General features: G+C 36.6%; 3 protein-coding genes across 6 annotated transcripts in view; all 3 read left to right on the forward strand.

Moving 5' to 3' along the window:
• LOC113664572 (uncharacterized) overlaps positions 1 to 6,845 on the forward strand; it is a 9,331-nt gene extending 2,486 nt beyond the window's left edge. For 2 of the 3 annotated variants that reach the window (XM_027180193.2, XM_089188076.1), the window contains 11 exons: positions 1 to 15; positions 1,000 to 1,119; positions 1,698 to 1,786; positions 2,305 to 2,391; positions 2,505 to 2,635; positions 3,202 to 3,256; positions 3,907 to 3,981; positions 4,695 to 4,769; positions 4,909 to 5,370; positions 5,894 to 5,994; positions 6,137 to 6,845. The exon at positions 1 to 15 is cut by the window's left edge and continues 27 nt beyond it. In XM_027180193.2, the coding sequence (XP_027035994.2) occupies positions 1 to 15; positions 1,000 to 1,119; positions 1,698 to 1,786; positions 2,305 to 2,391; positions 2,505 to 2,635; positions 3,202 to 3,256; positions 3,907 to 3,981; positions 4,695 to 4,769; positions 4,909 to 5,370; positions 5,894 to 5,994; positions 6,137 to 6,402 (1,476 nt within the window). In that variant the 3' untranslated portion in view covers positions 6,403 to 6,845. The remainder of the gene's footprint in view (positions 16 to 999; positions 1,120 to 1,697; positions 1,787 to 2,304; positions 2,392 to 2,504; positions 2,636 to 3,201; positions 3,257 to 3,906; positions 3,982 to 4,694; positions 4,770 to 4,908; positions 5,371 to 5,893; positions 5,995 to 6,136) is intronic. The other variant, XM_027180194.2, reaches the window with a different exon arrangement.
• Positions 6,846 to 10,227: 3,382 nt separating this feature from the next.
• On the forward strand, positions 10,228 to 17,499 carry LOC113664573 (metalloprotease TIKI homolog). 2 transcript variants are annotated; one of them, XM_027180198.2, is made up of 7 exons: positions 10,228 to 10,587; positions 10,678 to 10,755; positions 10,884 to 11,459; positions 14,415 to 14,739; positions 15,283 to 15,373; positions 16,005 to 16,169; positions 16,338 to 17,499. In XM_027180198.2, exons 1-7 carry the CDS (start codon positions 10,546 to 10,548, stop codon positions 16,498 to 16,500), a joined length of 1,440 nt encoding a protein of 479 aa, XP_027035999.2. In that variant the 5' UTR covers positions 10,228 to 10,545; the 3' UTR covers positions 16,501 to 17,499. The 2 variants fall into 2 exon arrangements, with proteins under 2 accessions (XP_027035999.2, XP_089044203.1); XM_089188077.1 differs by lacking the exon at positions 10,228 to 10,587 and having other exon boundaries at positions 10,600 to 10,755.
• Positions 17,500 to 19,032: 1,533 nt separating this feature from the next.
• On the forward strand, positions 19,033 to 23,699 carry LOC113664574 (CXXC motif containing zinc binding protein). Its single transcript, XM_027180200.2, has 8 exons — positions 19,033 to 19,101; positions 19,294 to 19,377; positions 19,805 to 19,861; positions 20,275 to 20,356; positions 21,184 to 21,215; positions 21,483 to 21,560; positions 22,390 to 22,455; positions 23,039 to 23,699. Exons 1-8 carry the CDS (start codon positions 19,045 to 19,047, stop codon positions 23,114 to 23,116), a joined length of 534 nt encoding a protein of 177 aa, XP_027036001.2. The 5' UTR covers positions 19,033 to 19,044; the 3' UTR covers positions 23,117 to 23,699.
• The last annotated feature ends 349 nt before the right edge of the window (positions 23,700 to 24,048 follow it).

Consider the following 24,048-nt stretch of genomic DNA (forward strand, 5'->3'; position numbering starts at 1 on the left):
ACAGTTATTCCTGGGGTAAGTTAAAAGCAAATTTTTTTGTTTGTTTGATGTGCATTTTAGTGTAGGGATATGGTGTAATTTCCACGCTGCTACCAATGCAGTGAAATTTATTGAAAAATAAATGCAGAGGTGTTTGAATAATTAACCCTTCAACTCCCGAGATCTCATTGGTAACTCCTTACTGTCTGCCATATAGTTCTTCTGATGTTAGTTTGATGAATTTGGTATTGGATCAACTAATAATCCCCTAATTAAGATTTTTCTCTATTCTCATCACTTGTCTGCTTGATATCGTATTGATATTGTAAGGAGAAATTCTGTCTTGGTCACTCATGGGAGTTAAAGGGTTAAGGAACAGCTTTTAAAACTGTAATAGTTTGATTTTTAGCGTTTTTCTAGTTATAAGAACATTATCTTTTTAAATAGAAAAGTACAAATCAAACTACTGGTAAGTTAGGATAATTTTCCTCCAAATATATGAAGAAAGAGCAAGGAAACTGGTTTGAGTAATGTTTTAGAATTTGTTTGCAAGGAATTGATAATTCATCAGTTCGCCTATATCACACAGGAAAAAAATGTAATCGTTGATGTCTAGGTAAACTAAAGCCTTTATACAGGCCCAAGTGGCCCATGGGGCCAGCGCTTAACTGCAGTTTCCTTAGCATGAAGCGACTAGGAGTATTGCTACTTCTCACACCTTGTACAGCTAGCTGAAGAGAAGCACTGTGAGATTAAAGTGTCTTGCCTCAGAGCACAACACAGTGACCCCAACCAGTGCTTGAACCTGGACCACTCAATCTAGAGTCAAGTGCACTGATATCTAAGGGCTTTATACAAATTCAGAAAGTTTGGATACAGAAAGCAGTAAGTGAATATTTAGGGAGTACTGTAGGTGCTCTTTATATCTACACACTCTTACACATGTCTTAATTGTACAGTAGGCTATATTACTTTGACTTAAGAAAACTAATAGTACTATTTTTTCTTGATGTGTAACAGCTAGCCACTGCTCTAACTGTACCTGCTCCATTACCGCCTCCACCTCCCCTAACTAATGTAGACCCCAGCAAAATTGATGAAATTAGACGAACTGTTTATGTTGGAAACTTGGATACCACGGTAAGAGCAGAAAAAATGGATTTAAAACTGTATTTATATTTGACACATTTCAAAATAAGTGTTTTCTTTTTAAATAAAGGTCATGCACACTGTAGGATAATTATAGATAATGATCTTTGCGTCCAGCTCAGTGATTATTTCATCCACATTATCTTCACTGCAGTTTCTAAGTCTTTTAGGAGCTTTAATGTTACACTGCTCATAATTCTGTGTGAAATTTCCTGTGTACTAATTTTGCGGACAAGACTGGTATAATTTTGACTAGCAAAAATCATTTTTGATACAAGAGGAAACAACAAAAATATTTTCAGCTACCTTAACCAGTTAATAAAAATAAATTGTTTTAGTTGAACTTGTTCATTAAGATCATTAAAAAAGTCACCAAGAATCTTCAAACTAACTTTTCCCTTTCAAAACAACTAGAGTGTCAAGAAGAGAAATTTAAGAAGGACTTTTGGCTTTTCTTTGAATGGTACTTTGTTTCATAACCCTTCAATGGTTAGCACCTAAATTTAAAAAAGAGTATCAGTTAAGGCATTTTATGCTGAATAAACTTTTCTCTCCTTTTTTTACCATAGCTGTCAGCAGAACAGCTCATGGCATTCTTCTCAGGCTGTGGTGAGATCCGATATGTGAGAATGTCTGGGGATGATACTCAACCCACTAGGTAAGCATAATGGTAACAGAGCTTTTAACAACTACCAGTACATGTAAATGGTCATTCTTAGCAATCACTTTTTGGTATAGGATGTAAAATCATTTCAAACACACAGGAAGCATAAGAGATTCCAAGACTCTTCTAGATCAATATTTTTAGACGTTAAAAATGAAAGAGGATAAATTTTCAACTGCAAATTAAATAATTGTTAGTACTTTTTTACATACAGTCTGTCTCAGACTCTTTCTAACCAGTGTCTTCAGTCATTTTTTTTTTTCACCAGTATATTTTGCTATTACAATAATTGTTAATTATTGTTTTTGTCATTCATATTTTGTTTTGTTTTTTTTTGGAGGAAAAAGGGATTTACTACATTGCTGTATGTTGTTGACCTAGAATGGGATAATTACAATCATACTAATGTTTATTGACAATGATGTGTCCCAGAATGTTGATATTTATTGCATCATAAGTAAACATAAATGACATTGAATGAAGAATTATTTTTGTATTCCATTGGATTTAAGGTTTGCATTTGTCGAGTTCTCAGAACCTAGTGCAGTAAACACCGCTTTGCAATACAATGGAGTGATATTTGGTGGCAGACCTCTGAAGTAAGCTCTTACATTTCATAGATCACTCTTTCATTCAATTAATACAATGGTTTTGAATACTTGCTATGTTTGATCATCACCTCTATTGAATTGTTCCTTTTTTGTCTTTAAAGAGTCAACCACTCAAAGAATGCCATTGTTAAGCCAGCTTCCAAGTCATCAGATAAAGACCGCAAAGATATTGATAAGGCTATGCGACGTGTTAAAGAAGCATCCTCGATCATTGAAGATGAAATTGATCCTGGTTGGTATATCAAGGACTATATTTCTGTAATTTTTAAGAAACAAAGACTGCATTAAGTACTTTCTTTGGTTGTACTAAAGCTCAACGAGTGTACCAGTTTATTTAACTCGTAGTCTGCTGAGCAATTCTCTCTTCTAGCTGCCATGCCTTTTCTTATAAATTAGTGATGAGGGTCAATCAATACATCATGTTAACACCCTTTGTCTTTTGTTTGTTACTCTCATCATCCCTCTTTTTGTGTCTGGTTAATCTTAAGAGAAGTTAAAAGTGGATCAGCTCTGGCATTTATTTTTTTAATGATTTTAAAAATTTGCATGATAAACATTCTGTAGATTTAACAAGGTAATTTGTTAAATCTAACAATTGAGTTGATAATGTGAATTGGCCTCTGTTTAGAGTTAAAAAACTGAGGTTTTGAGTGTTAGCCCCTCATCAGAGTGACTGGAAGAACTGTGGACTATGTGTGTGTATTTATATGCAGAAAATGGAGCTATGCCATTGGTGGGAACTCTCCTTCTCATTACCATGTTAAACTGACTTCTCTTAATTTGCCTTTTTTGTTTTAGATGAAAGGTCAAAGTCTCGCTCCAGATCACGATCCAGAAGAAGATCTCACTCAAGGTAACATGACTATCACTTGCTGAAAAAAATTCCATCTTATCTCCTTTTTCTTTTTAGTCGTCCTCTTGAAATTTCAACTCTGCCTCTGTTTTAGGGTTCAATATTAGCTGTTGTCAGGTCATCTGAGATAAACATGAAATAATTTGGATGAGTATGATAGTACAAAAGGTTGTCTTCTGATGGACTAAATTTGAAAATTTGTTTTAAATTTAATATTTGACATTCAAGACTAACCTGTCACAAAGTGCTTTTTTACCAGACAAAAAAAAATTGATTGTAGTTTGCAAACCTTTATCACTGGATGTCATTTAGTACAATACATTTCCCCATACATCATGTACCAAACTCACAATTAATTACTCAAGTGCTTAATTTTATGTGCTGAACAGCTGCAAACAGACTCATCATTGCCTTTCTTATGTCTGCAATGCAATATATTATGGGCAGATTACAAACTAGTAAAATCTAGCCAGGGCAAGTATATTTTTTTACACTTACCTGGCTAAGGACTTTGACAACACACATATATGGATCCCTGTTGTTGGTATTTGTTGGTATTGCATTTGATTAGTTTTTACATTCAGTGCAGGCATTTCTTTCCTCAAGCAATTCAGGCTTCTTTTAAGAAAAATGTTGTAATCTTTCCTCAGGTCCAGAAGAAGAAGGTCTCGATCTGGGTCAGGCTCACGTCGAAGAAGAAGATCACGTACCCGCTCACCCTCAAGGTACAGATAGATTGTGTGTCTTCTGGGAATTTAAGGCTTTCTTGCACCCCACTTTTCATTTCCAGATTTGCTTGTTTCTATTACCTTTTTGCAAAAAAAATTTTCTCCAAGATTGCTCACTGTGATATGCCAGAACAAGTTGACTTAATTTCTTCAAACTATACATTTAATGTCATTCCCTTGCCTTGTCAAAATACTTTGATGACTGAGTCTGTCACCAGTGCATGATCCAGCTAGCCAAGGTGTTATTTTTTGGGTAAGAAATTGCCCAATGTTTTGTAAATTTTAAGAATAATTTGTTAGTGTTAGGAGCACACAAAAACATACTGGTACATGTGTATTTTGGCATTCCTGTATTTAGGGGTGTGTTTAACCCTTAGAACCCCAAGAGTGACTATTATGCAATTTCTCCTTGCAATACTACCTCTGAATCATACATTAAGGCAATGCCAATAAAAGAAATGATCCCCCAGTAAAGAATATCTTGATTGTTAAACAAATTCTCCTTTTCATCACCTTTGGAGATGTATTGAGTACAGTCTGGAGAATACGCATACTGATGTTAGTGTGTGCAAGGTTAACCTAAGAGAATAATTCTGGATATATTTTTCAGCTTTTCAAAGAGAAAACTAGTCAACAGTCATCTTTTCCACTGAAATTCTTTGAATCTGTTTTCACTGTGCAAAATGATTAATTTTCCATGTCCTTCCTAGGGATAGATACAGAGACAGGCGTCGTTCATCCCGTTCTGCCTCAAGACACAGAAGTTCCCGTCGTTCTCGAAGCAGGTATGATAGATAGTGCTCAAAGACCAACATTTGATACCTTGTTTCTTCAAATATTTTGCACATGCTGGCTTCTTTCTCTTTTAAAAACAATAGCTAATAGTAGGCTTTATGTGACTGATTTTTTTTCCCTATTCTGAAGGGAGAGAAGGAAAGGTCGACGTTCAAGGTCTCGAGAGCGACGTTCTAGATCACGAGAGCAATCACGTGGCAGGTCCAAAGAAAGGAAGAGAACTGATTCTTGTGAAAGATCAGTATCAAAGGAAAAGAAAGCACCAAAGGAAAAAGCAGAGGCTGTTGAGAAACCTGAAAGTTTGAAGGAGAAAAGTCGAGAGAAATCAGAAGAGAGGAGTGAAAAAACTAGATCAAAAGACAAAGAGAAAACAAGAGAATCAGAAAAAGAAAGAGAACGGAGAAAGGAAAAAGAACGGCAGAGAGAAAAAGAGAAGCAAAGGGAAAAAGAGCGCGAAAGAGAAAAAGAAAAGGAAAAAGAAAGACAAAAAGAACGCGAGCGAGAGAAAGAGAAAGAAAGAGCTAGGGAACGAGAGAGGGAAAGATCAAAAAGTCATTCTATCTCACCGTCACCAAAGAGAAGCTCTTCTAAGTAAGTTTTCATAAATATTATTCTGTTTTCTCTCATCTCTTTATAAGTTAAACCCTAATAAGGGCTGCTAGTCTCCCCCTTTTGTGTCCTAATTTTACCTTAAAAGTTGGAGAGTACATCAGTTCCATTTAAAGAGGAAATTAAATGTAAGTCTGGTTCTCATGTTAGGTAAAGATTCACTGCCAGGCAACCCTATTTCAAGACTAATACATGAATGTTTATTTTATTCCATTTAAAGATGCATTTTTTTCTCCTTTCCTTTTTTTCCTCTCTTTTTGTTTGGTTTTTCTTTTAAAAAGTGTTCTTAACTTAGCAGCAAAGAATTTGGATTACTGAACTCTTTATTTTTCAGGTGAACAAATGTGAAGCTCAATAGAAAAGAATACATTTTACACTTTTTTGAGTGCTACTAATGTGTTGTCAAACTAGAATTCAGAAAACAGTGCATTTTGTTCAAAAACAAAGAACTGGATAATCTTTCACAAGTTCTAAAAAACTGTTAACAAAACTTCTCCATCATTAGAGCACACCATAAAAAGAAAAAAGAGCGAAAAGTTAGGGAGAAAAAGGACAGTAGCTCTCAAAGCGCTGAGGAGGAAAGTGACAAGGAAAGAGCTTATCCAGGTAGGTTACTCTGCTATTGATCTTAGATTCTTTAAACAAAGTCATCAAAGTACTGAGTCACCGTGGGTCTTTAACTGGTTTCCTTTCCACCATTTCTATAAGTTCACTTATTATAAAGAAAATGCTTTTTTGACCATTGCAGCAGACAGTGATCAAGGCACAGAGAGAGAGAAAAGAAATAGAAAATATGGCAGTGCAGAAGGAAAAGATAGTGAAGGTTCTGATTATGATAGGAGCAAGAAGAAAAGGAAAAAATATTCAGAGGAAAAAGAAGAGGATGAAAATCTGTCAGATGGTGAAAGGAGAGGTGAGAGAGAAGATAGCTCGAGCCGACGTTCAAAGAAAAAGTCCAGGAGCTATAAGAAGAAGCCTGTCAGTGCCGGTGACTATGACAGTGATACTAACTAAGGACATGACAATTGAATACTATACTAGTGTTAGAGTTTGTACTTTTCCCTTTACTCTAAATAGATCTTATTACTGTTCATGTGGCCCTGTTCAGAATCTCAGCCAGTAATTAAGTACCTTGCAAATTTTCCAGGACAGAGATGCTCACAAAGTTCATTCATGTACTCATTTTATTGCCTCTCTGATTCAATCATTTGTTTTCACAAAAGACTTCTCCTGGTCCAATTGCATGTTAAGCAATGTCACTTGCCTCTGTTCTTTTCTGTTATGATTTAAATGACATCATCTTTTAGGAAACAAAACTAGCCGCCAGATTGTCATTCACAAATGGCTAAAAGCCAGTTAATACTTTCAAGGCCATAAGTCAGGCTTTTCTCATTTTAGTGCTGAATGCTTTTATATTGTAAATTTTGTCAGTGTTCATTAAAGTGTTAATCTGTCTATGCTATGGGCCCTTTGCTGTTCCTTGTATTCTAAACATCTAAATTTAATCTTACATGAATATAATATATATTTATACACCATCTCTATTGCCAGTTTGGGTCACAAATATGTTTCAAGTGGAAATTTTGCATAAATACAGAAGAATATTGGTCATAACTACAATTTAGTGTTTTGAGTTGATCAAAATCAAGACATTGAATCTCCTGTCACAAATGGATCTTTTTTTTTTTTTGCTTATATTGAAACCCTAAGATATATTCGCAGTATAATATACTGTATAGTTGGTTCTAGAATATCCTGTATCCCCATAATTAATTATCCTGAATCCCAGAACTTTTCCTTAACCGTGCCGAATCTCTCCAACGTGCTCACAACTCTTTCGTCTCTATACAATTTCTTCTCAGTTGTTTTGTAACAGTTTCAACCGGACTGATTGATAACTATAAACGACCAAAACGCACCTTTCGTCGTCGATTCTAGAATAGGGTCTCGAGATCAAGGCTTGAAGCTACTATTTCATCACGAGGAAAATGAAGTACGCATACCTCCCCTATCAGATAAGTTATCATATGATAGAGGAGGTTAGATGCAAGTTACCGGATGAGTTATCATCTGAAATCATCCTTATCAGATGGCCATTTTACGTAATCAACTCAGTTAATAATACTTAGTTACCCTGTTACTCTCTCACCAACGTAGCACCACAGTTAATTTAAAACCGTACAACCTTTATTCACTCTTTATTTGGCCATGCAGCAACAATGCGTGAAATTACGCGCAAACCCTTGAAGCTTGCTGAGAGTTTAGAGGGTGAGATTTAACGCTTTTACTACGTCTTTTTGCTCTACAGTATTTTTGTTTCTGAACTGATACAAACGGTGGATAATTTGGAGAATTAGTTCCGTACATAAATTCGGTAAGTTCTTTATTTTTCAAGTGACTCATCACTTGTCCGCCGACGCAACACAGCTGTTTCTGCGGAAAAAATTACCGCTTTGACAGAAAGAATAGGCAAGCAAACAAACTAGTAATAATAGCAATGACAAGTTTCCCAGTTAAACACATAGAGCTTATGTTCTAAAAACAGCGAAGGTAAACTAAAACACCATTATGAGTAGGATCTTGATTAGTATAGTATGCATTAATGTCTGTTGTAAATGAGGTGCGTTTGGTGTAAGTAGTTTGACAATAAGTCTCCATTTTGGTTTTATTTATTCCCCTGTTGTAGAAGTTTTCAATAGTCCACAAAAAGTTTCCTTGAAATGGATGGTCAGATGTCAAGCGTTAGAAAGAAAGTTCGGCTTGAAAGAAGACTTGCTAGAGATCTCTTTTTGTCCATTTTGATTAGTTTTTATGATCTGTGTCAGACAGACTCGTAGATGACATCACTATTGTCACTTTTTTCTGTTATTATCTAAAACAACTAGATTCCAAGTTGCCATGTGTTTGTTCATTAGTGGATCATAGAAGACAACAAAGCATGGTAAGGACATCAGTGATGCACACTTCTGTGCCTTGTGTACCCTTCTTGTTCGTAACACATTTTGACATGATCTGTGATCTATTTCTGAACAGAAGCATGTCAACGTGGAATCTATTCATGAAACTGATCATAGATTATTAAATTTATCTTGTTGGTTGGCTTCATGTGTCCAAAGCCCTACCACTACTTTTCTCAAAGTTTACTAAAGCACTGACTCAGTTTTTCATATTATCTTTTGCTCCGTATTGTTTCAGTTTTGTCTGGCTTCATCAATTTTTCACCCTCTGCAAACTCCCATCACCTTAAATTCTAATTTGAACATGACATTGTGGTTGTGAATAATCATCTTGAGGATGTCAATTGCCATTTTAGTGTATTGATGCACATTTTTACTTGGCTCTGTCAACTTGACTTTTCATCAACTAATCTTTTCAATTAAGTGGGTCAGTCAGTTAGGCTCATAAATAGAAGATTTGGGTGCTAGTGCTTGAGTATAGGAAAAGTCTGCATGCCAAGCACAATGGCCCGCGTACATTTGCACTCTTGACTGCGAAATAATTCCAAACATTCCCGTTTGGACTGGAAATCTACTCAAAATAAGTCACGCATCATTTGTTTTTATCTTTTAAAATGTGAAGCGGAGAATATGATCATAAACATATATAACAGTTAAAACATGTTTCCCTACTTTTTTTCTGTTCCGAAAGGAAAAGAAGACTTTTTATTGCCGACAACAAATTTAAGTGTGACCTCAATTTTTTTCAATCACTTTCAAATGAAATCAATGAAAGAACAAATGAATTGATGAATCGAAAGGATACATTTGTGAGAGGTGCTTTCCATCTTTCGAGAAAGTGAAGAGAGAAAAACTTAATGTTTACAACATAAAAGTACCGATGTGGTCTAAGTAAGCTCTTCAAGGGTCTGTTACGTTGTTTAACTCAATATAAAACTCAAGGATAGCTACCCAGAAAGAACTCTTAAATGTCTGACGAATTCAAGATTCACTATACACAAGTCCATTGTAGAGAGTCGAGCTTTGATCTCTTGAAAAGTGCTCTACTGCTTTGTACGCGTGTGGTCTCAGTCAAACACGTGTGAACGTGTGACAGGGAGTTATTTCTAATTTTATACCGAAGATGTTTTGCGCTACCACCAGATAAAGAACGGCTCACCACAAGGTAGGTTTAATGACGGGATTCTGGAGTCTATAGTCTCCTTTTTGTGCTGGTCATTTACAGATCCTTCCTCTTTTTCTTTAAAGATTATGGTAACCTTTTGAGCGAAATCTTTGTTACTTGATGTTTTAATTTGACTTAATTTGCACGAAGAAAGCACGTTATTAAAAAGTGTTACAGAAAACCATTTTGAAAGTGCAATATCAGTTCATTGATACTAAGTCAGATGCGGCTGAATGTGATTCAGTGAAATTGTTCGCTGACTGATCACCGTGCAGCTCAGCCGAGTGGTTCCTTGACAGCAATTAATGCTGGTGCTAAGTGGAATCGCAGTGACGACTGTAGCTCCCCTGTGGTGATAACACGACTGGTGTCCGAACACAACTCCTTATGGGTTTTGCAACCTTTATTAATCAAGAGACCGCCATGAATAATGAAAAAAAAGTATTTTGAAATAGGAGCTTTTTGCTAAGGGTTAGGCGTTCTTGGACTAGCGTGCATTACGAGACCTTATCATTGCAATAAAGGGTAATGAAATGAAGTCGATTCAGCTGGTGTCGGTTGCTCACGTTACTAATCTGAGGTTCTAAAATTTCATGCGCTATGCACGCTAAAGCAATGTATGGATATATGCGATTAACGTCATTCAAATGGTTTGGAGACAACGCGCCACTCACGCAGAATATCGCTTATTAGCTCACGTTTTGTCAAGCAAACAGGCAGAACCTTGTAGGTGAGCACCCCAATTAAACGCACAACTGTCAGGCGGGTTGTTTGCTGTCACGGCTAATGACATGTCTATTGTATTCTGTGACGGCCCGCCCTCAAGATTAACTGTGCGCCAATTATGAAATGTGCTAAACCAATCAGCATTCAAGTCACTAACCCAAGTAGAGACCGCAAAACGCTTGAGCCGGAGCTGACGAGATTTAAAGATTGTCTGTTAGTAAGCTATGAAGGCCAAATGACTGCGGCCTCCGATAAACTGAATAAGCCTGTAGTTACACATGATTTAATCCCTCTGGTTAGGATGAAGGGATGGCGTTCTTTTCGAACCTTTTATGGGTTTTACTACTCGTTGTAAGTTGACAAATGGATCAAGTTAAGACTTTAGGACCTCATCACTTACTAATCATAACATACCTTGTTTGTATTCCTCTCTACCTGCAGGTAACAGAGTCACCTCTCCGGAGTCATAATGCTGCACCGGACCGAATACCTTCCACAAGATCTTGCACGAATTACGCGGTAACAGATTTCAAGATCTCTTGCTTGTGTGCGTTAATGTGTGCACTTAAATTCTTATAGATCACTGTTCTATTGTGCTTTCAAAAATAATTACGTTGTGCATATTTCATTTGTACTCGTGTTTACAGCTTCAAGAGAACCTCAACTCGTTTTTATGGTTAGTGAAACGAAACCCACCAGCTTACTTCTTCGGTACAATCCATGTACCTTACACTAGAGTATGGGACTTCATTCCTTCAAACAGCAAAGCAGCCTTCAAGACAAGTCAATACGTATATTTTGAACTTGATTTGACCAGCAAACCTACAGTTAACGCACTTTGGAAATGTCAAATGTTACCCAAGGGAGGACTTCTCAAGGACGTGTTACCTCGGAGTATGTATCGACGCCTACACAGGCATTTGAGATACATAAAGAAAATGATCCCTATGTGGTTGAAAGACAATGATGGAGAATATTACCAAGGAATGGCGCCTTATGCCGACAAAATATTCCAGCTTCTGACTAAAGACTGGCAGAAAAAGCGACCGATATGGATCATGCTTATGGTAAATTCTCTGACCGAAAGTGATATTAAAAATCGAGGAATACCAGTTTTGGATCAGTATCTTGCCTCGGAAGCTGCCAGAAATGAGAAATTCACGGGAGCTGTGGAGGAAGTGGAGGAACAATGCCAGCCACTTAACTCACTAAATGATACACAGGTTAGTCGATTGAGAATCGCATAATCTCTCAAATCTTCTCTAAGTCAAAAGTTTCTCAGTAGAATCCAGCTTACTGGGACAATATAGATTAACTGAAACTGACAACATCAATGTTAAAGTTAAATTGCACGCGACAACCAACAATAGTTGTATATTTCCTATAAGCACATGGGACGACAGCTTCGAGCTTCGAGTAGTACTGGCGCTTTATTGAAGCGTGATCTCCAATAAGTTGCGTTTTCTTTACATTTCCTTTTTGCGTGAGTCGGCGTGCGAGCTAATTGTATTATCATGTAACAACTTCTATTTGTTAAGTTATGACTGCAGTAAGTAGTATTTTTAGGTTGATTAAATCTCAAAGGTGCCGTTAAAATATTTCGATTGCATAAGTGAAGTGAGTGGCATTATTATTTTACATATTATGTGCGGACGCATAAAAAGAGTCATTTGTGTCTATATTGAGCTTTGTTATTTACATTGTCAAAACAGTGGGAAAAGGTTCCTTAATCGTGTTTTGTTAATAGCGGTTTTACTATGCATTTCTGGAATGTTTAGTGAATATACTGATTGTACGAGGAAAGTCTATTAGCGGTCAAGTTTGTTTTGTATGAGACTTGAAAGCCAATCAGTCACCATCTGATGATTAATTTAGAGAAGGTAACCTGCCTGACTGCCTGCCTCTACACTAGTTAGTGGTTTTAGCAAAAAGTCTTTTTGCGTAAATCGCTCTCACAATTGCCGTCTTTACGCCGGTTAATGCATTCAAAAGCTATTAAGTTTTCATTCTTAACAATAAACATTTGCGCTCATGCATTAAAAAGCGAGAAAACTTCTCTGATTTGTGTCATCCTTTGCAGATTCTTTAAATGGTCGTGATGTCTGAACGTCACCACTCGCGCATGTTTTAGGCGGCTTGCCTTTCGGTGTCCGGTGTCAAGCTCCGACTGGAGTATCTATTACATGGTTGTTTTGTGCAGCTTTTATCGGGTTTGATATGAAAACAAGGCTCAGCTGTGGTGTCATTAAACGTTTATTATTATCACGCCTTTCTGTTCAAAGATTTGCTTACTACAAAGGCCACGATATTTGGCATTTTTTGTTCCAGGCAGACAAAATACTGAATATAGACTGAGGAGAACGTTTCATTCTTTTCGTTGAGTTTGTGTTACTTTTAAGCGGCTTTCTATTCCTTATGTCAATAACCTATAATATAGACAATGGTGTTAATTAAATCAAGAGCGTGTCATTTCAAATTGCTGCAAATTCCCATTTTTAACCGCGGTGAGCTCATTTCTGGCCGTATAAATGAGTTATACTAGAAAGTGGCGTGCTTGTTATAACGTGACTCACGTACAGTGATTTTTGCAGGCGATTTCAAGGGAATTGTAATAAGTATGAATTGAATTGACATAATTAAATATGCAAACACGTCCTCTGTCCATCACCTTGAGAAATTCTCTGTTACCAGCGCAAAAAGCTATCATTCGGCAACGGGCGGGAAGTTTTGATCACTGTCTTCTGGGTACATCGAGTGGAGCAGTCAATATTTGGAGTTTCTTGGGTATGAATAATTCTGTGATATAATGCTATTGATCCCTGCCCTTTTATTCTTTGAGATTATTAGAAAGGCGGTACTGTTTGATGTACCGAACTTAAAGGACTCTTGACCGAAACACAACTTGTGTATATGAGTGTCCTGTGTAGACCATGATCTACACCACAGCCTCTCACAATAGTATTTTAATAACCCAAAGTTCAAACTTCTGTTTTATTTTGTTTTATCTGTTGTTGTTTGAACGAGAACATAGTCTTTTTCCTGTCACATAACAATGCTTTAAAAACAAAAACAAAAAGATATGGTATAGCCGCAATCAGAAAAATACAACGCAGCGAAAGACATTCCTTTCTTCATGCGTAGCAGGTTGTTTTTGATATTTTTAAATGTAATTAGCCACATTTCCTCCGTTGTTAACAAGTAACTAACATACCTTGCCAGTATATCGCAAACCTAAGGGCAAAAAATAAGGGAAAAAGATAATTTGTGTATTGCGCAAGATGAAAGACATATTCAACTCAATTTATACAGCTGCAATGTTAAGATAACCATTCTAAGTAGAGCGTACGTGATTCACAATGCTTGACAAGTAAAGGCATCAGATAAACCATAATGGCTTAAAGGAACTCTTCGGCTTTTAGTCAGATATCGTGACATCAATTGCTAACATGTTTTTAGTTCATTGTAATGATAAGTGAGTTAACCTGGTCGATGATACATACGATCAAATTTTGTTTTCATCGTTTTCCTGTTGGTATATTGGCGATTATATGTTTCAGTAACCAGAAAGAGAGTGAAATTATTGTGCAAAGAATCAAAAGAGCTTGCATTGTTTCTGTCTTGTGAACTTTAAGGTTGATGATAAAGTATGTATGTACTTAATTTGGATCAATTGATCTCCTTAGTTAAAAAAAAACCGCATGAATCACCCCAGATAACTGTGTAAGAAACCAAATAGCCTGAAGGCAAAGGTATACTTCACAAGATGTTTTGCAGGGAATATTAAATCTGGCATGCGTGCCAAAGTACATAAGTTTCCATTTACACGTCCTTTTAGAGCTAAATTGACAATTATTAGTAAGCGCTGAACTCACGTTTTTGGGCGTTACCATTGCTGCAGACAAAGGTGCGAGTTTTTCTTGACACTCTTTTTAATATTCAAGAAATCGAAGAACTACAAGGGATGTAAGCGTCTCTTTTATTTCAGTCTTCGCGTTAATTATATATTTGTTAATTTCTTTGTTTATTTATTGTAACAGTGATAACAGATCTTGGTGACCATGGAGGGATTTTTTAAAAATATTTTATCATGGTCACTTAACTGATGTCCGTCGTTCGTGTTGTGCAGAATAATAATAAGAAAATTTAACTAGTTGAACTCTCTTACCTTTTTCTTGCAGGTGGTCTTTGCTTTAAACCAAACACTTAACTTTCAAGAAAAGCTGCGGGTTGGCAAAGCCCACGTAGCCTATACTACAGACGATCTCATAGATCATTATAACTGCGGAGATCTTACCTCCGTTCTTTTCTCGACTCAGTCAACGCGACTGCCAAGTATATCTTCCAACTTCTCACTAAGGCAATTAGAGTTGAAGAGGACGCAAGAGATTGATCAATATTTCAGAAAGGAGCTCATTTTCAAAAGGAATGAGCGCATGGCAAAAAGAGTAATCGAACTTTTAAACAAGTATCCTGAACGCAATTTCTTTTTTGCGTTTGGTGCTGGTGAGTGTCATTATCATCATCATAATCACTACTACGATCCTTATTGTTATCGTCATCGTTTTCATCAGCGATTTTGTCATCCTTATCGTTATCATTACCATTATTAATTCTGTCATCCTTATCGTTATCATGAGCAGTATTGATTGTGTCATCCATATTTTTAGCATTATCAGTATCGATTTCGTCATCCTTATCGATTTCATAATCAGTATTTATTCTGGAATATCGTATCGTTATCATGAGAAGTATGGATTTTGTATCCAAGTTCTTATTACTATCATCATCGTTCTTAGTCCTGAAGACACCCTTTGTGTACAACGTGATAACTAGAGTCCTGTTGTGTTTAATTCGTTTTGTATTTTAGTCATCTGGTTCAGCCCAGCTGATTTACTTTACGCCGCGTTACCAGTGGTTTAAAGTAGGAAAAAAAGGGAGGGGACGTGAATTTTGAGTCTTTGATATAATTGTGGAAATAGACGTCGATCAGATTATATTATTTAGATTATTCTTCATTATATTAATATACTTCCTGTTTTTCTACAGGGCATTTTCTTGGAAATCATAGTGTCATAGGTATTATGAAACGCGAAGGGTTTGCAGTAGAGCACATGGCACCTGACCAAAAGCTACCAACGTACGGTCTTTGATTTAAAAATTCACCTTCTAAACCTCTTCACTCAGTACTATTATTATCATTTTGTTTTACCATTTCTGTTTGTCAGAGTTCTTCTAGTTCAATTTAGTATGCAACGTGCAATTTATAATATTTTCATGCAATTTGTTTTTTTTTTAGTTATAAAGTTTATTTATTATATATATAAAAACCAATGAAATACCTTTCAAATATTGGTTGGGCTGTTGTTCTGACACTCACAAGCTGCCAAGGTCACCCAACCTGGGATGAGTGTCATGTGAGATTAACTCCAACTTTTTTTCTAGATGTTTGTTCTCGTAGGCATATTGAAGACTCTGTATGGAATAATTTTTCTCTCTAAATTAGCCCATTTTCCTTCCACGTATAACTGATGTGAGTTTTACTCAAGACGTTTTATAAAAAGAATCTTCCGAAACATAAAAACGTCCTAAATGTAGCTTTTTTTAGGAAGGTGTATAAAACAAACATACAAAAAAGATTTTGACCCTAGATGTACCAAATCAGTTCTTGTATCTTTTAGAATCCCACTCCCATAACTTTTCTAATGGTCCATGCCTGATCTACACAGCCCAAGGAATTAGGAGTAACATTTTTGTTGCCTTTTTTGCAGTTACAAGGCACTCCGTATTACAAATCCTCTAACAAGGAAAAAAATAAGGCGCAGAAAATGTCGAAAGAGGCACAGAAGAAGATGTTCGGGAAGAAGGAGGAAAAGGCCAGATTTCAGTCGTGTGAAGCTGGTGCTCAAAGTTACGAAAACACCAGTAGAAAAACGGTATGTTGCAAACTTGTATTTACTGAATCAAACCTTTGCAGGTAAAGTATACCGAGCTCAGCCCTTTTGAAAGACTTCCAAGGGTATGGACACTTTCGCACTTGTTAGCGAAGGATTTCAAATTAGTGTAGTTTAAAGTTTTGAATCATGCTGAAATTTCTTTCTCAGTGAAAATATAACTGAGAGTGTAGGAGAGGATCTCAGCAACGATGCATCACCTATCGTGACGTCAGCGGCAGCGCCTGTTACCGTATGTAGCACAGGATTGCTACTCTTACACGCACTAACACTATGGCTGCTTGGGTGTAACCTAACAAGAAACGTCCTCTGAGAGTGCTTAAAAGTCTGAAAACTCTTTAAAATGAGTTCAGGAGACTAAATGGATCAGTGCGGCAAATTGCCATCTTCAAGTCTGAGCCTCGACAGAGTGAGACAAGGGAAATAGAATACAAGGCTCACTGGAACAGCTGCCGGCGGACAATCTCATATATACGTACAAATGAACATACTATTGTGAACTGCAGAGTGAGAAATGTGATAGAGAAAGTACAAATGACCAGGAAAATACAAATAACTATAACAATACAGTTTCAACAGTTCAAAGTGCCGCATTGTAACCTCTTCTTTGTGTTCACATTATAGACGAAGGCTCATTAATTTCCTCAATCTTACACACGGTCATAACGTCACCATTATTGAATAACATCTGAATTTCTTTCAATTTAAGTGTGAACCATTTATTGTGTCGACTACCCCGTTATTCAGGGATTACCTCGTTGGTAAAAGTAAGATGGTTTCTCAAAGTTCACTGAACCCTGTTCTCTAAAAACTGGGTTGTGAGGAAGACGATCCCTCTCTGTCTATAACTCTCTTTTCACCCGTTCCGTGGGATGTAAAGCAGAGTTGTAAAAAGAAAAGACTTCGACTAAATGTGCGTCTGCTGCTTGACCTTTGAAATGTATAGTTACCAATGTTTTTTTGCATTGCTCTCTTCTCATCGCGAAAGCAATTAAATTAATTGATTTGCGTTCTGAGAGTAAACGAACGGTGTATTTTAAAAGAAATTGTTAGCCATTTAACTAAAAAGTTTATCAAACTGTGGAGCTTAAGTTTTTGCCCTCGGCTCAAATGATGGCACTTTCCACAGGGATGTGGGCATTAATTCAGCAGTTTTCCATCAACTAAGGCAATTAAATCGTAATTACGGTTGAGTCTCTCTTCTTAGTACAGGTGTATGTGTATTAAGTACATCAATGAAAGTAGTTTGTCAAACTTTAGATCATAGCGAGATATTTATACATATATTTTTTAATAAATTGTGATTATAGCACCTTTTTGGGTTCCCACATTTTTTTATTGTGATTAGATGGTTGCACGATAATGATCTGTGAATTTAAACTCTGAGTAAGTTCTCATGTAGGTAAATAAGTCATCTTAGAAACTCAGTTTATAAACTATTTTTTGAGGCCAATTTACATTTTTAAGTCAATAGACAAAACAAAATTATCTAGGTAAATAAGCACTCGCAAGGAGATATCTTGGCAGAGAAAGAGAGATTAGTTAAAAACGTATATTTCTGTGATCCTTAGTAAACATTTGATCTGGAGCCCTTTGTGGGAAAGGAACTAAATTAGCCAGGTCAGTTATTCTTAACTTTCTTCAGCCGACCTCCGTCACATTCCATAATTTTTCCCCTTTAAGTGGGTTTTATCGTAGGGTCTGGCTCAACCGAGTGAACAGCTTTGAAGAAGAAACTATTGAAAAAGGTGGTAAGTCCAACCTTAGGTTGGCGTAATCAAGTTCTTAACAAATCGGCCCACTGAATGGTTTACCAGGTTCACCAAGTGCTGAGTCCAAAAAGCTGAACACCAAGCTGGGACAGATTTAGTCACCTGCTCAACTATCAAAGATATACTCGAGTCTTCCGTCATGAAGGAACCGTCAGGCACATGACAAAAAAGTTAAAGGTTGATAATGAAGACTTGAATCACAAACACAGATTAGGAGGAAAATATTCCAAGTAACCAGTTTGTAACTAGCAAGCTACCAGAAGCGCGGTGAAACAAGGGACAAAATCATGACTTCGTTACGCATCTGTTGGTGAGGGTGGTACGAATTTTCTTTACTTATCAAAGAGCGAAATGAAACAAACCCAATACAATCCTGGATTTCTTTAGACACCCAATTGAAAATGTGCTTCACATATGTTAGTTCGGCTCAGGTGTGGTCTAAAGAGGCGCAAGCAAAACAAGCACAGTTCAGCATTACTTTTATTACTCAGTACTCCTTCATTCTTGTGTGGTTAATCGCGATCCTGACCTTCACGGTAACTAAGTAAACATCTCCAAGAGTTAATGAGGTCTACATTTCCTTCATTCGCAGAGTCGTTCCAATTACAAATGGATACTGTACATAACATTTATCAGAAACCACATTAACATAGAAAAAGTACTATTTCCATGAGCAGGCTTCCGCACAAGTCCTACAGTTGTTCATGACAGAACTCAATCATTTCAAACGTCCCCCCAGAGAGGCAAAACAGGTAGTTCTCTTCCTAAAGTTCCAGTATTTCTCAGGACCACGGAGTTTCTTTTCTCTGCTTTGCCATGACAAAGTCTACTTTGCGATTCATTTCAGAGTTGTACAATCTGAGGGCACTTTCATACTTCACTCGCCGCCTTTTTACGGTTGGTTTCTCGTAGTGACGTTTGAGACGGATATCCCTAATGACATTCTCATCCAAAAGCACACGTTGTAGCGATCTCAAAGCTGCTGTTGCGCCATTTTCAGCCATAATAGTACGAGCAAGAAATCTGTGGTGCGCCATGTTGCTTGCGCGTTCGAGTTACTCAGGCGCATGACAGAAGCGTGCGTGATGCGCTGGTCTTTCTTAATGCAGGCACAGGAACTGTTGTTCTGTGGCAAAATGGTGGTAAGTTCTTGTTTTGGTTGAGATGTTGAAAGGTTTTTATAATTTGTCCAGCTCCGTAATACCTTACTATATTTGATTCACATGAAACTTTATTGGTCAGACATCCGTTTTCCAACTATATATCTTGTCTATTTACTTCATTGTCGTATTTTCATTAATCGAAGTTCACTGATTACAACTTGCAACGTCTAGCGTATAGCCTTACAGTTCAAAGCCGATCTGGAAAATTTGACCAATGTTAAGCCTGAGGGAGAAGACTTTCGTTGGTATTTGAAGGTAAATCTAAGCTTTGTAGTATTAGTTTGACACATCATTTCCGAACATAAGAGAACCACTTACACAAATAATGCTTAACGGCTACCTTTGGGTTAGCGTAATTGAAAACCTTCAAGTGAAGAGATGATTCTCGTAGGTGAACTGCAATTTAATGAGGGGTGGAAAAGAAGCCCGAGAAAATTCAGGCTTCGACAGAATTCAAACCTTTGCCTCCCTGATACCATTTATGGGGTTATCCATCAATGACAAGGAGGCAAACTGACATCGCATTCGGTGATGTTACGTTACACTGTTTATAAAAATTTTTATATACTAATGGTGTGGGGATATTATAGTTCCTCAATAAATAGTTAGTTGTTAGTTTTATGGTTATAATCTGTAAGGGATTGAATTTTTTACCAAATTATGTTTCCCCATTGTTCTTAAGTTGCAATGTCAGAATTGTGGAGAAGATACAAAGGACTGGATTTATATGAGCTTAGGGGTGAGTTCATATGTATTTTATTTTAGCTCATAACAAAAGAGTGGTGGTCTTACCAAAGGAATTGTATCACGAGCGGAAACCTTTTATTCTACCCTTTTTTGACATATGCTAATCAACGTAATTGTAGTCTTGCCTTTGTATTATTTATTAAAAATGAATCCAAAATCACCTGAATAACCCAAGTCTCTTAAAAGAATGCACTTTATTTCCAAAGTAAACATGTGAACACTGAATCTTCTTTGAATTGGAGTCATGAGCCTCTTCTCTAACTGCTGTTGTGTCACTTGAAATTCTTGAAAATTCATAAGATTTTGATTGTGAAGAAGCTACTAATCTTTCCTGTACTCTTATTTTATGATCTCTTTTTTGTTTGTTTTTATTTGAGATCAAATTGTTCTTTTGTCGCTTGACAGGAAAGTCAAGCAATTAAAGGAAGCAGAGGAAACGCCAACTTTGTGTCGAAATGTAAATTGTGTGGTCGTGAAAATTCTATGGGTAAGAGAAAGGAATAACCCTAAACCTTTGACACCCATGATTCTCTGTTAGCTCTGAGACACTTCCTTGTATTGTAAGAGAGACTTAAGTGGTACATCATGAAAACGATATAAAGCTGATAAGTACAGTTTGTTTATGTTCACCAGCTGTTTATTGGATAATGTAATAACTGGGTTGCTGAGTGGTTAGAGGGTTTTACTTGTAATTTGGTGTTTTTGGGTTTAAGCCTCCAATTTGAGAACTCACTGGATTTGCTCTTAGTTGGTCTGATTAGAACTCCTTAGCTGTTCTGTGTAAAAAACCATAGGACTTCTTACTTAGATAAATTTTTCATTCTTGGTCAGTACTGGCTACAAAAAGCCCTGGTGGAGGAGAAATCACTCATAATTAGTTGTTACTGTTGTTGTTATTATTATAATTCTTAGCATTTATTTGTTATTATTTTTATTGATATAATTGATATTGTTTGGGAGATAAGGGATTAATGAAGAACTGAGAGAGTCTGACAAAGGACATTGTACTAAATGAAAAGAAAAGTGATTTTTGTTGTGTTTCTGTGATCATTTACTCTTTAACCAATCAAGGTGTCCTCTGCAGTAAAGGTAAATATTCAGGAGAAAATAAAATTCCTCTAAAACTCTATGGAAATCAGACCCAGCAATGGTCAATAGTTTTTGGAATGAGGAGACCTGAGTGAAAAGGAAACCATTTCTATGAAAAAAATTGGATATACCAAATATTTGTAAAATTGTCTTTTGAGTTGGCATGTTTTATCTGTTTTCCGTTGCCATAAATCAGGCTTCAAAAACATCTTTTGTATTTTGCAGATATAATAAGGGATAGCATCTCTGAATACACGGTAAATACCACATCTAAATTTTTTACCCCACAGAAACTGTCCCTGTTGCAAGGGGCACATAGAGGCTTTCAGATCCTTCTTTAATCATTAGAAAAAGGTGTGACTCTGCATTATCTGATTGTCATGCACTAAAAAACTGAATTTGAACTAAGAATACAAATTAATAAGACATAATTAAAATTTTGTGTGGAAATTTTGAAGACTCCTCTGTCTTACAAATTATGCTGTAAAAATTTTCTTCTTTTTGTTGTTGATTTGATTTGATAGATAGAAGATAGTAACACATTCAAGACAATGGTAGCATTTGACTGCAGAGGATTGGAACCATTTGACTTCTCTCCAAGGGTGTGTTCTGCACCTGAGAAATAGTGTTCTTTCTTGAACTATGCCTCAAGTTAACCATTTAGAAGCTTTCTCTGGCTATTCTTCAGCCATGGGGTCACTGATCAGCTGTGAAAGCAGTGGTGTAGAGTTTTTATGACAGTTATTATTCTTTGTTTCTTAATATAACATTTGTGCCAGGGATGGAAGTTTTGAGAAGTTTAAATATCTGTGGATCCACTGTCAGGTTCTTCTTCATAGTGCAAAATGCAACTACAAAATGAAGAGTCAAACAAGTCAAGTCAGTGCATGAAGCCCTAGGGTCCTGACAAGAGGGGGGACTTTTCCAGTCAAAATGAAGTGGAAAGAATTTGTGTGCACTGAATTTCCATTTGTGTCATATAGAGCTGTCTGATTATTGTATCAGTCAGGTGCTCTATTGATTCACTTCTTTGTAATGATATATCTTGTCTTAGCAGGTATATTAAAATTTGTAGTTTAGTGGTCTGATAGGCATGCTACAGCCATTAACCCTGATGAAGGCCAGTGAATTTAGCGGAAAACAGGTGAAAGATATCTTACATCTTGTTTGACTCTTTATTTTGTGATGTAGAAGTGTATTTACAGACATATTTGGTGTTCTTTTGTGTGTGCTACAATCAGTCATGCTCCATTGATGAAGATCACTGTCATGTAAATTGAGTTAGTGGCCAACCTTTTTTTCACAGTCTTGAGGGTGTTAGGGGCTTTGTTGTCTGGTGTTCTGTACAGGGTTGGGATTGGGGCAGCATCATTATCACCTCCTAGAAGAGCTACTTGACAAATGTAAACACCCCTGTTATCCTTTATTCAGGTTGGATTTGTAGCTGATGCTGTTGATTCTGCATCAAAGTTCTCAGACATCAATTTAACAGAGAAGGTATCTCCCAGCTGAATTTGTCCATAGTTAAAAAGTATTAACCACTCTACTAATGGGGCTTTTAGGGCCAATGTGAGCAAACAGGTGTGTGATCAAGAAGCTTGCACTCATCTCCTGTCCACTAATGCAAGCCAGCAAAATTGTACATCAAGCTAATTAAGATTATCTCAAATTACATATCCTAGAAATCCCTTTAAGTGGTGTTAAGAGTATAGTGTAATGGGAACACCTACAGGTGCATAGGTGCTTATCAGAAAGCCAGTACTTGATTTTTTCTAGAAAGGGAATTAAGTCGCATGAGATTCAATCCCCAACCTCCCAAGTAGAGATTCTATTTATCTCTGTGGGTTACTTTCCTGAGTAACTGGTTTTCAGGCCTTGTGTAACTGCAACTCCAGAGACAAAATTAGATAAGATAGATAACTTTATTTATACACAGTAAGATCATACCGCATCAATCTGAACTCTGAAGGTGTGAACAAACTTGTTGCTGAAAACATTAAGACCAATACTGAATTTATATCTTGTTTTGAAACAGGCTACTCAATAATGATATTTACAGAAGTATTTTCTTTCACACAAGGACTGGTCTGATTATGATGAGGAAGCCGGTGTTTCAGTTGGAATTTATGAGGTTACCCATCAGTTCTTGAGGCTATAAGGACAAGTGCATATCTTATTCTTACACATAAATCAGTTGTCAGAATGTCTCTACAAGTTATCTTTTACAAATAGAGGTTAAGAGGAGTTTGTCAGTTCCACAAACAAGTCATACTCATCATAATAAAAAACATTAATGGTGCATTAATGTTGTTGAAACAAAAAGTGCAGTATGGAATTTTCGAAACATACTTTGTAGGCATGGAAGAAACTCTTAGCACAACAACAAGAAAAACCCCTGTTGTTGCTTTCCTGACATTTTAATCATATTATATCAAGATGCAGGCTGTACAATGAACAATAAATGCCCATGCAGTACTCTTCCAGACTTAAATGTAGTGAAACTTGCTTTATGTACTGTCTTGAAATGTAATTGAGTCCTTGAAAGCATTGCCATAGACACTTACCCTCAAGAAACTGGTGAAACATTTGTGAACCTAGACTATTAACTCAAGTAACCAATATCAAGTTTGAAATTTCCCTTTCTCTTTTTGTGGTAGGCAGTTGATTTTATTCCATAATGTTCTCAATGTACCTTGATTTTCTTAAAATATCTATCACTGTATTAAATGAAATCTATCTCACTCAGGTCCAAACGAGTTTTTGGTATAACAAAACCTGCATACTTGGTAGTCTCTTGAAAACTAAAGCTGAACTCAGACATAGAGGTGGATTTGAGCAAGGCTGACAGATTCAAATTTCCACCAAGTTTCTTCTGTCAGACTTAAAAAATTGTACAACCCTCTAGTATGCTTTTCTGGAGTTCTCCTGAACTTCTCCCCGACCACCAAGTAGGAGTTGGATCAAGAAAAGTTGGGAAGTGATCATGACAGTTATATTCAAAGACTAGTATGACATACACTCAAATACACTCAATTTATTTGACTTTCCAAGTTTGACCTGTATAAGTCAAATATTCCATTCTTTTGCAGA

This window comes from Pocillopora damicornis, chromosome 11 (assembly GCF_964200805.1).
Source record: "Pocillopora damicornis chromosome 11, jaPocDami1.2, whole genome shotgun sequence".
NCBI classification, from domain to species: Eukaryota; Metazoa; Cnidaria; class Anthozoa; order Scleractinia; family Pocilloporidae; genus Pocillopora; species Pocillopora damicornis.

Coding starts and splice junctions, on each gene's coding strand:
- LOC113664573 (XM_089188077.1), top strand. CDS start 10,600: ATGGATCAAGTTAAGACTTTAGGACCTCATCACTTACTAATCATAACA. Junction 10,756..10,883: donor GATCTTGCACGAATTACGCG/GTAACAGATTTC, acceptor TCGTGTTTACAG/CTTCAAGAGAACCTCAACTC. Junction 15,374..16,004: donor CCTGACCAAAAGCTACCAAC/GTACGGTCTTTG, acceptor CCTTTTTTGCAG/TTACAAGGCACTCCGTATTA.
- LOC113664574 (XM_027180200.2), top strand. CDS start 19,045: ATGCGCTGGTCTTTCTTAATGCAGGCACAGGAACTGTTGTTCTGTGGC. Junction 19,378..19,804: donor ACTTTCGTTGGTATTTGAAG/GTAAATCTAAGC, acceptor ATTGTTCTTAAG/TTGCAATGTCAGAATTGTGG. Junction 21,561..22,389: donor CATTTGACTTCTCTCCAAGG/GTGTGTTCTGCA, acceptor TCCTTTATTCAG/GTTGGATTTGTAGCTGATGC.